This window comes from Schistocerca gregaria, chromosome 2 (genome assembly GCF_023897955.1).
Source record: "Schistocerca gregaria isolate iqSchGreg1 chromosome 2, iqSchGreg1.2, whole genome shotgun sequence".
NCBI classification, from domain to species: Eukaryota; Metazoa; Arthropoda; class Insecta; order Orthoptera; family Acrididae; genus Schistocerca; species Schistocerca gregaria.
In genome coordinates, this window is record NC_064921.1 from 542,214,001 (window position 1) to 542,229,159 (window position 15,159).

At 40.4% G+C, this 15,159-nt stretch overlaps 1 protein-coding gene across 1 annotated transcript in view; it reads left to right on the top strand.

The window, feature by feature from the left end:
• The first annotated feature begins 2,336 nt into the window (after window positions 1-2,336).
• Window positions 2,337-15,159, top strand: part of LOC126335871 (uncharacterized) — a 1,498,073-nt gene continuing 1,485,250 nt past the window's right edge. Inside the window, exon 1 of the mRNA XM_049999344.1 lies at window positions 2,337-2,616. Within this exon, the coding sequence (XP_049855301.1) occupies window positions 2,337-2,616 (280 nt within the window). The remainder of the gene's footprint in view (window positions 2,617-15,159) is intronic.

Here is a 15,159-nt window from a genome sequence, read left to right on the forward strand (position 1 = left end):
GGTGCACGTGCCCGTCGACCTGGGACCGGACCGCAGCGCCGCACGGATGCACGCCAAGGCCGTAGGATCCTACGCAGTGCCGTAGGGGACCGCACCGCCACTTCCCAGCAAATTAGGGACACTGTTGCTCCTGGGGTATCGGCGAGGACCATTCGCAACCGTCTCCATGAAGCTGGGCTACGGTCCCGCACACCGTTAGGCCGTCTTCCGCTCACGCACCAACATCGTGCAGCCCGCCTCCAGTGGTGTTGCGACAGGCGTGAATGGAGGGACGAATGGAGACGTGTCGCCTTCAGCGATGAGAGTCGCTTCTGCCTTGGTGCCAATGATGGTCGTATGCGTGTTTGGTGCCTTGCAGGTGAGCGCCACAATCAGGACTGCATACGACCGAGGCACTCAGGGCCAACACCCGGCATCATGGCGTGGGGAGTGATCTCCTACACTGGCCGTACACCTCTGGTGATCGTCGAGGGGACACTGAATAGTGCACGGTACATCCAAACCGTCATCGAACCCATCGTTCTACGATTCCTAGACCGGCAAGGGAACTTGCTGTTCCAACAGGACAATGCACGTCCGCATGTATCCCGTGCCACCCAACGTGCTCTAGAAGGTGTAAGTCAACTACCCTGGCCAGCAAGATCTCCGGATCTGTCCCCCATTGAGCATGTTTGGGACTGGATGAAGCGTCGTCTCACGCGGTCTGCACGTCCAGCACGAACGCTGGTCCAACTGAGGCGCCAGGTGGAAATGGCATGGCAAGCCGTTCCACAGGACTACATCCAGCATCTCTACGATCGTCTCCATGGGAGAATAGCAGCCTGCATTGCTGCGAAAGGTGGATATACACTGTACTAGTGCCGACATTGTGCTACCTTCCAAACTTCACAGAAGCTGTCCTGTGATGCTACAGAGCTAGCACTCGTGGAAGAAAGGAGTTCGAGTCTCGGTCCGGCACACAGTTTTAATCTGCGAGGAAGTTTCGTATCAGCGCACACTCCGCTGCTGAGTGAATAGTTCATTTTGGAAACATACCCCCGCTGTGGCAAGCCATGTCTCTGCAATATCGTTTTTTCCAGGAGTGCTGGTTCTGCAAGGTTTGCAGGTAAACTTTTGCGAAGTTTCTAACGTAGGAGTCGAGGTACTGGCGGAAGTAAAGCTGTGAGGATGGGCCGTCGGTCGTGGTAGAGTAGCTCAGATCCGTTTCAGCCGCGCTAGCGGATGAATTTCGTTTACTACTGCGCTGCACGTCCGTGTTTACATCGCTATACTTGTGCTTCGCCGTCTGTTAATCTCCGTGTTCGTTCATATTTTTTGCGATCTGATCACTCCTTTGGTCGTGCTGCTGTTAATTGGAATTTCGGTTGTTTAACCGAAATATCGTCGATGGATTAACCATGGCTACAGCCTCAGGAAGAATACTCTGGTTTTTGCTTTTGACAAGGAATCCTGCCCTGTTCAGCCGATATCCCTAGAAAGAGATGACTGGATTGCACAGATAAATGGTCTCAATTTTGAAACCGTCCATACCTGGCAACTGGATCAGGAAAAATACTGTGTTTTTGTCACGTTATTCATTGTTGCGACTGTTGATAAAGTGTTACGAAAGTGGGCCTATAAAGTAGATTTTGTGCATAGAAATGGTTATAAAAATAAGGTTTCCATCTATAGAGCTGACGTTGATTACAAAACCGTTAGTGTACCGAACCTTCCCATTGAAATTGAAAATGAAAAGATTAAGGAAGCCCTTTCAAACTACGGGAACGTTAAATCAATTGCAAATGAAAGATATTCGCCTCGCTTTACACAGCAATGTTTCCACTGGGTTCGCTGTGTACAGATGGACTTTAAAAACAAATTATTCCGTTTCACATAACTGTTTGTGGGTATAAGGCACAAATTGTTTACATAGGTCAGGAAGCTACATGGCATATATGTAACGAAACCGGCCACTTCAGACAGAAATGTTCGCAGCGAACTGTTGTTCTTCAAAGTAATTTGATAAAGCGGCAGAAACTTATCTTAAACGATCTGTTACCAAAGAATAACCCGGATCATCAGGTCGACGATGTTAACGCAGCCGGCCAAGCTGATGTCCCCTTCGCGATAAATGTCAATTTCCCCCGTTAACAACAACGGGTAACCCTGTTACCACTATTCGTGGAACTGAAATGCAACCGAAAAAACGACCTCTGGAGACAACTGATGGTTGTTCAGAGGAAGAGCTGTCCTGTACTCCTCCCTCAGTTCACAAGCAAAAACAGTGCGATGAGGAGGCAGAGGAACCGGAACGCACAATGCGAATGAAAACTGATGAATAGAAACATAATAAACATATGGTACCAGAAGATGAAGGTGGTGTAGTCAGTATTAATTTGCAAGAAACAACATGTGAAGTAGCTGATTGCAAAGCTCTGCAGCTATCTGTTAGTGAAGAAATTCAGGGAGAGGTTGCAAAACTGCCGTCTCCATTCGTTTCCCTCGATCAAGAAGTAAGTGATATTAATAAAGAACGAGGAAGTCCTAGCCAAAATGAAATCACGGTCAACACCGGAGGGCAGGCGCCAACAACAGAAACTGCGAAGGTGTCTGCTGCTGCTCCAGATGAGCTGCGAAGTAAAATAAAAACGCAACCAAATGTAAATGTCGTTCGTTACTAAGGAAAGGGAAAATCCGGAAAGAGCGGCCCAACCCCAAAGAATGTTCCGTACGAAACGGTCCTACAGGAATCACTGGAGGGAAAATCAGAAAGTTTACAAAGAAATCAGTCTCCTAGCGGTATAAGAGAAAACCTTAGAAGTAGAAACAAGTGGGACAGTTACTAATAAACTAATTGAAGTATTATTCCATGTTCAGCCTTCCGAGAAAAATGCTAATAGTGTAACTGAATCGTGAACCACAGGAAACTAAATTTGTTCATTAAAATAACTACATAGGAACAGCCCAATGAAGCAATCTTTTTCTTTCACCACTATAAACATAAATAAAATTTCGTCCGGTTTGAAATTATCGCGCACTCAAGGAATCTTTGTACGAATCGGTTACTGATATTGCCCTGTTACAAGAAGTTCTCATGTCGAATTTAGTAATTCCCGGTTGTGTCAGTTACATAAATGTGTCTCACGAAACAAGTGTTGGAACAGATGTTTTGGTGAGGGAAGAGATTCCAGTAAGTGAGGTGGAACGACTGAAATCTGGAAGGGGAATAGGACTAGATATCTATGGTGTGACTATCATCAACTTGTATGCCCCTTTAGGAAGTTCTCACCTAGCTGAGAGGGCAAGTTTCTTCAAAGATGAACTGATATACTTGTTAAGGAAAAATCCAAGACAATTATTACTTGGAGGTGATTTTAATTCTGTTTTAAATCGAAAATATCAGTTACCTAATTTTAATTTCACAGGTGAACTAAAACAACTAGTTACTGGTCTAGAATTGAAGGATATATGGGAAATCAAATACCCCTCCATTATTGAGGTCACTTATGTCACGGCAACATCTAGTAGCAGGATTGATAAAGTATATATTTATAAAAATCTTCAAACTTCCGTGGCAAAAGTAGAAACCATTACTACGTACTTTTCAGACCATTCAGGTATCTTAGCTCGCATAAATATAACAAGACAGCCATTTCACCAATTCAAGAATCAGTGGAATTTGAACATTTCCTTGCTAGTAAATTAAGATTTAGAAGACATGATTAAAGAAGCATGGGCAATATGCCTGCATGCTCGTAGTAGGTATGCCATTGCTATCAACTGGTGAGTTAAAATGGCGAAGCCAAAGTTGAGGAATGTCCTTATTCAATACAGTGCCCAAAGTGCAAGATAACTGAAATGCACTATAGAATATTACTATTCCGCTTTGAGAGATCTAGATGTTCAGGTCCCAGTAGGTTCCTCACTTCGGATAGCAGACATCAAAAAAGTCAAAGCCAAGTTACTTACTATAGAGAGAAATCAAATGGAAGGGTTGAAAATAATATCGGAGGCAAATTCGGTGTTAGAAGAAAAAACTTCTTTCCTATATCATTTAGGGAAGCACAAGAAAAACGGAAGAAGGACTTTTATTGATGAAATTCGAACCAAAAGCGGTACGATTCTCAGAACCCAGCAGGATATCATGGTCTAGATTTATTGCTACTACTGCGAGCTATATTCTGTGAATCAAAGCAGTGATGCATCCTTGGAAGAATTCCTTGACTTCCTAGCCCCACAGTTGACAGAAGAAGACAACAAAAATTTTCTCGAGGTAGTCAGTGAAATTAGTGAAGAGGACTTTCCACCAAAAAAATGCCCAAGACCGGATGGTCTGCCAGCAGAGTTTTACATCCGTTACTGGTCAATAGTGGGTGCGAAAATCACGGACATTGTAAATGAGATTATTCAGGGTAAAATGATTCCGGCTGAGTTTAAGGAGAATAAAATTGTTCTTGTGCCAAAAAGTAAAGATTTAAATAGTTTTCGTCCAATTTCACTGCTGAATTCTAATTATAAATTAATAGCTAGAATAGTGAACAAGAGAATTTCGTGCCTTACAGATCAGATTATTAGTGAACATCAGAACTGCTCGCAGGGCAGAACTATTTTTCAAAATGTAGCAGAATTCAGGGACATCATTGCAATAACTTCTGTTCTTTTAGCTTTTTATAAAGCCGTCGATGTAGTAAATCATGAATATCTTCTACAGACGTTGAAGAAAATAAGTTTCAACGACAGGGTCATACAATTGATAAAGAACATCGCAACTGGAATAAATGCAAAAGTAACGGTGAATTGTCAACAATCCAGGACGATACAAATTGAAACGAGGTGTTCCTCAAGGAAATACTCTGGCCATGTCTTTCTTCGCCATTTCACTGGAATCTTTCCTCCGACATGCCTAGGCTAGATTAAAAGGCTAAAAGTTATCAGGAAATGAAACAGTTATAAGAGCCTTTGCTGACGGTATAAGGGTCATTATAAGGAATAATGAAGAGATAACCAAGCTAGCAACAGTGACTGATACGTGCTGTAGAACATCTAGTGCCAATGCAAACGAAAAAAAAGGAAGATGTTAAATCTCAGTGGTTTTGATAATGTCAACGTCGAGTGGGAAAAATTAGTCCGACAACAGAAAACACATGGGATCACCCTGAATGCATGACCCATGAAAATGACGGCCTTAAATTGAAAGTTACAGTAGATAAAGTGCAAGGAGCCATTATAGAGAATTTTACTCGTTATATAGACGAAGTTCTAAGAAGAGAGTATATCAACTCATGCATCCTTGCTAAATCTTATTATACTGCCCAGCTGTTTGCAATACCGGGAATGATAGCGAGGAGAATAATGTCCAAAATCACAAAATTTTTGTGGAAAGGTGAAGTGTTCTGAGTACCTGTTACAGTAGCCACTTAAGAGCCCAAAATGGTAGACTAGGATTAACTGATATAACGGATAAAGCCTCTGCACTTATCGAAAGGCAAGTTAATTTTAGAATAGACTCGCGAGAAAGCATAACTAGCCAACTTTTCGAGATCATTAAGCCTGCAAACCTGCTTCTCCCGATTGACGTGCCGAATACCAACAGTCGTTTTTAGCATGTGATGGTTTTCTTTGTTGAGTTCAGATAGGTAAGTGCCGAAATCAGTCACGACACTTAACACCAAGAGCCATAATGCGGGAACGAAAGAAAAGCGAAGAGAGGAACAAAATAGAACGACAGTTTCCGCACATTGACTGGACTGAGATTTGGAAAAACATTAGTTCCAATGTGCTCACGTCTAATATAAAAGCGTCATGGTACAAGACAGGTAACAACATTGTTAGCACCAATGAAAGACTGTACGCAGTCAGACTCTGTGAAACAAATTTATGTCAACAATGCCATCTACACTCCTGGAAATGGAAAAAAGAACACATTGACACCGGTGTGTCAGACCCACCATACTTGCTCCGGACACTGCGAGAGGGCTGTACAAGCAATGATCACACGCATGGCACAGTGGACACACCAGGAACCGCGGTGGTTGGCCGTCGAATGGCGCTAGCTGCGCAGCATTTGAGCACCGCCGCCGTCAGTGTCAGCCAGTTTGCCGTGGCATACGGAGCTCCATCGCAGTCTTAAACACTGGTAGCATGCCGCGACAGCGTGGACGTGAACCGTATGTGCAGTTGAGCGAGTGCGTATAGTGGGCATGCAGGAGGCCGGCTGGACGTACCGTCGAATTGCTCAACACATGGGGCGTCAGGTCTCCACAGTACATCGATGTTGTCGCCAGTGGTCGGCGGAAGGTGCACGTGCCCGTCGACCTGGGACCGGACCGCACCGACGCACTGATGCACGCCAAGACCGTAGGATCCTACGCAGTGCCGTAGGGGACCGCACCACCACTTCCCAGCAAATTAGGGACACTGTTGCTCCTGGGGTATCGGCGAGGACCATTCGCAACCGTCTCCATGAAGCTGGGCTACGGTCACGCACACCGTTAGGCCGTCTTCCGCTCACGCCCCAACATCGTGCAGCCCGCCTCCAGTGGTGTCGCGACAGGCGCGAATGGAGGGACGAATGGAGACGTATCGTCTTCAGCGATGAGAGTCGCTTCTGCCTTGGTGGCAATGATGGTCGTATGTGTGTTTGGCGCCTGCAGGTGAGCGCCACAATAAGGACTGCATACGACCGAGGCACAAAGGGCCAACACCCGGCATCATAGTGTGGGGAGCGATCTCTTACACTGGCCGTACACCTCTGGTGATCGTCGAGGGGACACTGAATAGTGCACGGTACATCCAAACCGTCATCGAACCCATCGTTCTACCATTCCTAGACCGGCAAGGGAACTTGCTGTTCCAACAGGACAATGCACGTCCGCATGTATCCCGGGCCACCCAACGTGCTCTAGAAGGTGAAAGTCAACTACACTGGCCAGCAAGATCTCCGGATCTGTCCCCCATTGAGCATGTTTGGGACTGGATGAAGCGTCGTCTCACGCGGTCTGCACGTCCAGCACGAACGCTGGTCCAACTGAGGCGCCAGGTGGAAATGGCATGGCTAGCCGTTCCACAGGACTACATCCAGCATCTCTACGATCGTCTCCATGGGAAAATAGCAGCCTGCATTGCTGCGAAAGGTGGATATACACTGTACTAGTGCCGACATTGTGCATGCTCTGTTGCCTGTGTCTATGTGCCTGTGGTTCTGTCAGTGTGATCATGTGATGTATCTGACCCCAGGAATGTGTCAATAAAGCTTCCCCTTCCTGGGACAATGAATTCACGGTGTTCTTATTTCAAGTTCCAGGAGTGTAGTTGACACAATCATTCATAGATACACTTGCAGCGGCCACATGAATAGTTGCAAGTGGATCCGAGAGCAAATAGCTCTGATTACAAGGATATCCCCTGAGAGTATATCGCTATCTGGCCTGCAGCACGCTATTTCCCAGACGTAAAAAATAACGCTGGGATATTTTGTTAATTACGGCATTAACAAACTAGGATCCGACAGCACCATAGAGTTCTATGTACACATGCTGTCTCATTATCATCAAATTAGAAGGTATTCGAACCACAAGAAAAAGTTCGGTAATATGTTAAAATTATATTTGAAAGAATGGCCACTGGTTAACATAAAAAAAGGAAGATTGTGTAACTAGAAATACATCACTGTATTTCTATTGATGTATTTCTCGTTACTTTAAGGATATTATTTAAATATTTACTGTAAAATTTTGGTGCGTGCTTTTTCTACTTCATAAAGTAGTTTTTGAAATTTTATAAGCTAATATACAATACTTTTGTGAGAGTCAGATTGTGTGTCTAATACTGTCAAAACACAAAACATTAAAGCTGAATTATTGGTTTACAGTATAAATATGGAAGTTGAAAGTTTTATGGAAATTTCTTTATCGATTGGTTAAAACCATAAGATTGTATCTGATATAATGTAATATTCAATGGTTGGCAAATTGAACTGTTCATTTTTGCACTGTGATATGTTAGTCAGTTTTTCAGTGATAGATATGTTATATGGGCCTGATAACTTCAGATAATTAATATTCCATTAATGTCCAGAAATTGGAAGGCAAGTCAACTTTATAAAATCTCTTTTCCGCCATTCTCAAGTATTTAAGAGATTGTCTAATACGATATTAAACTGTTTTTATGTGCGATGGGCATAAATCTTCCATATTATGTATAAGTTTGGTGACTAGCATACAATTGTGTGAACTGCTCATAGACAGTTTGACCGAGCTGAGAAGGTTAAAGATCGGTTTCTTCCCTTAATCTGTCTCTCATGGAGACGATTTCGTTGTGTAAATTAATATATTAAAAATAATCCCAAAAATTTTCTGATATCCATCAAGTGCTATTTATGCTTCTGTTAAGATTGGTTCACATGTAATTCAAAGTTCAGTTTTTTATTTATTCATGTTTGAAGAAGTTTGAATGTCTTTAAAAAAACTTTTCTTGATGTTCAAATTAATTCTTTCTGGTAATTTAATCAGTAACACAATATTCTTTTGTATTTCTTTAATATCAGCATAATTGCAATGGTCAAACCGTTTTGTATAAATGATTTTTTGTATAACATATGTGCATGCTTAGTAGATCTACTTCGTATGAATTTGGAATGTGTAACATTGTTCCTTAAATAATTTTTTTTTAAAAAAGTTGGTAGAACACTCGCCTCGAAAGGCAAAGGTCCTGAGTTCGATTTTCGATCCGACAAACAGTTTTAATGTGCCAGGAAGTTTCATATCAGCGGGCACTCTGCTACAGACTGAAAATTTCATTCTGGACACGATTTTCTTGCGATTTTCTTGCGTGAACGATTTATTAAATGTGAAATTTAAAACTTCGGTTTTACTTTTGTCATCTTTTACTGCCACACCAGACTGATCAATGAATAACTGGATAGATCCCTTAGATCCGCTTAGCGATTTTACATAATAAGAATTTTCTCGTGTTCTCGGCAAGGCGTTTTGCCTGTCGTCATTTGGGAGTTCTCTTTTGAGTCGAGAGTGCAACATCCTTTGCTTCCTCAGCATTTTTCGAATATTGTTGTTAGACTACAGTAGGTCTTTTCATCCTTTATCCACTCCATTTTATGGTTTACAATCCGTTTAACCTTTACCCAGGGCTCCTCTATGTCCAAAGCAGTTTAACTAAATGATGTTAATTCATTGTCTATATGGGAAGCTATCAACCGTCTACCTGTTTTTTTTTGTAGCAGAAATACTCTCTTAGCCTTCTTGATTGATTTATTAATTTCAGCAACCAAAGTCGCTATGAAGACATCATTGTAACTAATCCCTGTCTCTACACTGACACCTTCGATTAGGTCAGGACTGTTTGTAGATACAAGGTCTAAAATATTACCATACACACGCATTATACACATGCTAAGAGATTTCATTCCAGCATGTGTACAACATATGAAGAAATGAGATCGAAAAGGTTGACAGTCTTAAATTTCTGAGATTACAAGTCGATAATAAATTCAGTTCGGAAGAGCGTACCACAGAATTGCTTAAGCGCCTAAACAAGTCTGTATTTGCAGTGAGAATGACGTCAGATGCAGGAGATGTAAATATAAAAAACTTGAACTTTGCTCACTTTCATTCAGCTATGTAATATGTGATCACAATCTGGGAACTCATAAAACCGACCAAAAGCTTTTAGTGCGCAAAAGCGTGTGATATGAATCATTTGTGGTATAAATTCAAGAACATCATGCAGAAACCTGTTCAAGGAACTTTGTATTCTAACCACTGGTTCTCAGTATATTTATTCCTTAATGAAATTTGTTGCAAGTAATATATCTCTATATCCAACCAAATATTAATACTATATCTATATCTAGTATCAGTACTAGGAATAAGAACAACCTACATAAAGATTTAAAATCACTTACCTTGACCCAAAAAGAGGTCCAATATTCAGGGACACACATTTTCAATAAATTGCCAGCAGCCATTAAAAACTTGGTTTCAGATAAAGCACGGTTTAAACAGAGTTTGAAAGACTCCTTCTACACTATAGATGAATATCTTAACAGAGACTGTTAAGCCAGCTTAAGTAAAAATGTCTGTTAGATTTCAATTTTCACTGAACTTGGTCACAACAGTCAAGATTAGGTATTTTGTGCACGATAAATCTATTAATAGTGAACAACAGTGTTTCATTCTGACAGCGTGTTAATTCTGTAAATACTAGCTGTACCAGTTTAACGCATTGTATTCCCTTTTTTCGATAATCTTCTGACAGATGATCAGGGTAGCAAGAATTATATTCAAATGTTTTAAGTTTTTATGATATACTTTCTGACATGTTCCACACCCACGAGAATCATATTTTTTTTGGTCTACGGAACGAAAACTGAATCTAATCTAATCTCTCCATTGCGGGTGGACTGTCGTACTAGATGCGAAAGATAGTATTCGAAAAAGTATTCAAAATAACTCTGCATATCTGTCTGTCTGCAATCCCAGAAATGAAACCATAGTCGTCCCAGTCTATCCTCGGTAGGTTACAGTCGCCTCCATATAATAGGACCTATTTCATGATCTGCACATTTCCGCACAACTGACCATGACTTATAAATGACTATAAAACTGTCGCAGCGGAATCGGTGGTCGGTAAAATCATTCAACAAATAACTTGATTTCGCCTAGACCTGTTACACGCGAAAGACCTTATCCAACGAGTAAGGGTAACAATGCAGCTACCTATGAGGCCCGCTTACATAAAATAGCGGAAAAATGGAAGTAATGTGATGACAAAATTGCTAGCGTGACTCTATTGATTTTCTTATGAGTAACAGTGGAAGTAATATAGCAGTCTTGTAATTAATCTTTTAGCTCGATGAAGATGAAAAGGATCTATACAACTAGAGAAATAACTAGTGTTTTGTGGATTTGAATTCACGTTTTCCCATTCTTCTTCTTTTGTGAATGGAGTGCACGTAGTTGGGATACTCTCTGAGCTATTTTGCACACTCAGTCGCTGGGCACAGAAGTTCCCGTGAGTAATTCAGCCGAGGTTACCGGTAACCGCTACTGCGGAAGCAATGTGGACTACAATGGGAGAGGCAAAGTAAGTGGCTATGAGTGTTCATGACGTGACTACTCGTTCACTGAGTTACACAGGGTCAGCATGCACGCCGCGCAACTCGTTAGTATAAATCATGTGAGGATCCATTAGAAATTGGGATGTCTTCTGTCAATGTCTCAGGTGCAGCCTAAATACTTAATGGCATTTTATTTTCTCTCACATGAGGAAGAACATTCTTTGCTAATATTCCGAAGTATATTACTGACTTAATTGTCCAATTTTGTTATACTTTCGTTGTGTGGTGAACTGTGTGGGTTTTAAGTCATTTAGACGCGCCACAGGACACGCAGGTGCTTTCATAACCCCTCCATTTGTCTTTAAAATGCTATAAAAATGTTTTGCTTACTATTTTAATGTAGGTTGCTGAATTAACTGTGAAATTTTCTGACATTTTCTTCGTGTGCTGGACTAAGCGGTTCTAAGGTCAGTTAGATGTGCCATATGTGGAAATGTGTTTTCACAGGGTTTCAATTAGCTTTTAAAATGCTGGTAGAACTGTTTGCTTGTCCTTTTGATGCAGATTTCTAAATTAAATGTTCAATTTTTTGGGATGATGGACCACGTGCGTCTATGGAACCAATTAGTAGTTACTCGAATTGAACGACTGTTCCATTATTGGCCCCTTTCTTCTCTCTCTGTGCTACTAAATGCATTTCGCCTGTCATTCTAGAACAAAATATGGTTTAACTGATAAATTAGAGGCTTCTTGCTTTGTCTGAAAGTCCACGTGAATTGTATCACGTAAAATCCAGGGATATGTCTCAGGTCTAAAATAACTTTAAATTCCAATTGAGCTGTTGGCTCATATGGAATAAGCGCAACTATTGTGTGCGTAATATCTTTATCGTGCGTTTTGCTTCCTTTACCGTTTCTTCGATCAGAATCGCATAATTAAGAATCTCACCAAACTCTTGTACCTCAATCTTTCTCTTCGTGTCTGTAACAAGTGTTCATGTTTACACAGGTAAAATGTTTTCACCTATCGGATAAGTATGACTCTTTAAATGTGTGTTTTGTAATTTGAAAGATTCATTAATTACTTACTCTGGTTATGTTTCAGATTTCTGCTTGTTATTGTTTTAGTGGCTAATATGTTGACAAAGGATTTACTTAGATTGATTTGGTCATTAATTACTTTCTTTTTTATTTCAAGGGCTCTTCGTATGCTAAAAGTTTCTTGTAATGCCAGGAGTTTTTGCTGTGGTAGTTCAGTCTGATGATCTTCATGCCTCTTCCATGCTGGATGGTTTACGTACATGTTTTACATTGTGTTCAGAAAAGGTAGGATGGCTAGTTTCATACTTCCAATTTGTTATATGTATTTATATTTAGTTTTGAAATTCCTGCCTCTCATTCCCAGATATATTGATTCGCATTCTTGGCACTCTAAATGGTAATTACCTGGTTTGTCTGGTATTGTTTGTAAAGATGACAGGAGTGTGTTTCTTATTGTCTAAGCAATGAGTAATCCCTGCTTCTTTAATATATCTGCTATCTTGTGTGTTGAGTTGGTTAGTATGTTGAAGTGTACCATTTCTTTCTGTTAGTCATATAATGAGTGTTACTGTTTTCTGTTTCCGTGTGTGCTGTAGTATCCATGGGGTTCTTTGGTACTTGCGTTCTCTGTTTCTTTTACTTTTTATTTAGTTGTGTTTTGATTTTTTTGTTTGAGCCTTTGTACCATATGATGTTGTATCCATTGTTTAGGGCTATGACTGGTATTATTTGTATTTTTCACAGATTTCTTTAGTGAGTGGGATATTATTTAGTTTGTGTAACATGTGTCGCAGGACCACTAATTTTTGATTTTTGGGGTGGTGGATAAAATATGTATAATTGTATCTGCGGCTGTTGGTTTTCTTGAGAATGTGAAATGTATGTTTATTCTGTCTCTATTTACTGGTATATCCAATAAATTTATTTACTTTTGTATTTCTTTTTTCATAGGGAATTGAATGTTTTTGTGTATATTCTTTATGTCTGTATGCCGTTTATCTATTTTCTCTATTGGTTCATCTGTCATAGAGATTATGTGATCCCTTGCGAATGTATCTGATACTGGGAATTCCATTAGAAGCCCATCTTCTTGTAAGTAAAATTCCTTTTCAAATTGAAGTAATTGTGGGATGTGATTGTTTTTGAAGGTTTTTGTTATTTTGTTAGTGTTTCCAGCAAGCAGTTTGTTGTATGTCACTAAGTTTTCTTCAGTTAGTTTTATTTCGTCTGTATTGGGTATCGAGGTGTGCATGTTCTCCATGTTGCAACAGGTAAGTGGTGCTGTTTATGAAATGTCTAAGTCTTTTATTTGTGTTATGAAGTCATCTGTGTTTTTCACTGTCATGCTGTTCTTCATGTCATAATGTTGCTTCCCGATTTTGTTCATGTGTTTTGCCACATGGTGTGATGGTGCGTCCAGGAAATCAATAACAGGCTTCCACCGAATGAGAGGTCTGTAAATCTTGGGTTGGCTTCTGAGTATGACTGTTTTCGGGTTCTTCTGTGTGATGTGTTGTTTATGTTTATCTGTGACTATATGTGTGATGTCTTTGAGGTTGTTTTTTTACATATTTCAGGGAAACCTGCTGTTAGATCAGATTTCAGTTTTGTGATATTGTTCGAGGAGATGGAATCTTTAGTTTTTCTATATTTTGTTCTTTATTGATCAGGACCATACATATGGACTAACAATACTGAAAATCATAAGTAACACCAAACAACAATTCAATCTCACGTAATTTGTACTACAAAACTTGTTTCTAATCTGAAAAACAAGAGAAAAATGTGACAAAATGTAATATAGTAACATATTGCAACTCCCACCCTTCTGCAATATCTATAAAAAGAAAAGTATTATAGAACACCGAAGGTGTTTTAAAAGTAAAGGAAGTGAAACACGTACGACGAAAAACAAACTATCATTCATTTAATTGCATAGACGGAACGTACCTCCATGAAAATAGCCTTTACTGTTTTCAACAACAAGTGCCATGAATGAATGGAACAAGCCTTTTCAGACACGACACACAGCGCATACCGTAAATATTTGCAGTGTTACGCATATATTGTCAGAGCAATACAGGTACAAAAATAAATTTCTCTTTAACGTGCTACCGGAGACAACGGCTGCATTACACCAAAATACTGAGTAAATATTGGTGTACAGCCTTCGAAATGTTGTCGGTGGAGTTCTCTTTCACCCTACATATGTGCTGTTAGCTCCATATATCATTATTTTAATTCGACATTTACATAATCTTCTTTAACTTCTATTTCTTGTGCCTTTACCCTTCACCGGAGAATGGTCGGCGTTGTTATTAAGGACTTAGCACAGTTAATTTAAGAGATGGTTGCATGCTTTTCCTGTGTACCCCAACTGCTTGCATGTAGTGTTATTCATGCGGCAGTTAGTGGAAGTTTTCTAAATGTTGGCGACTCGTGTAAATGAGGTGGTTTGCCAGAAACCACCCAAAAACATTCGGACTGGCCACCGTACAGACTTTCTGAGCCGTCACACCTCACCGCCCCAGAAGCAGCGCTTTAACAAGCACGGCTATGCGTCCCGGGTTCACCATGTGCGTAATGATTCCATTTTTCACATTTTTCGTTTTAAGTGAATTGCTAAATAGCTTGCGTCTCATATATGTTTGCCCCCCCCCCATCGTCCTCCTTTAAGGATTTTAGGAATGATTGTGTGCAATGCCACGTTATACATACGAGCACTATCATTTTTTGTGGCAACTGAACTTCAAATCTCCACCTACAAAGTGAAATACAAAGTAGTTAGGTTATCATTCATGTCATTCACTTGTAGGTGCGATATGTTTCAGTGAAGTTGTAGTTGGGCACATTTTAAAAAATACATTGTAATACGCAGCAATTGAGATGGTACAGTAAGAGCCATGTTAAAGCCTGAAAAATCAGTCACCTGAAAACATACACCACCACTGGAAACTGCAGAAACTGAGGAAGAAGAAGTGCACAGAGCAACAAGGAAAGACATCAAGAATGTATTGAAGTATGTAATTTTTCTTTAACGACATATCACCATAACGTACTAACATT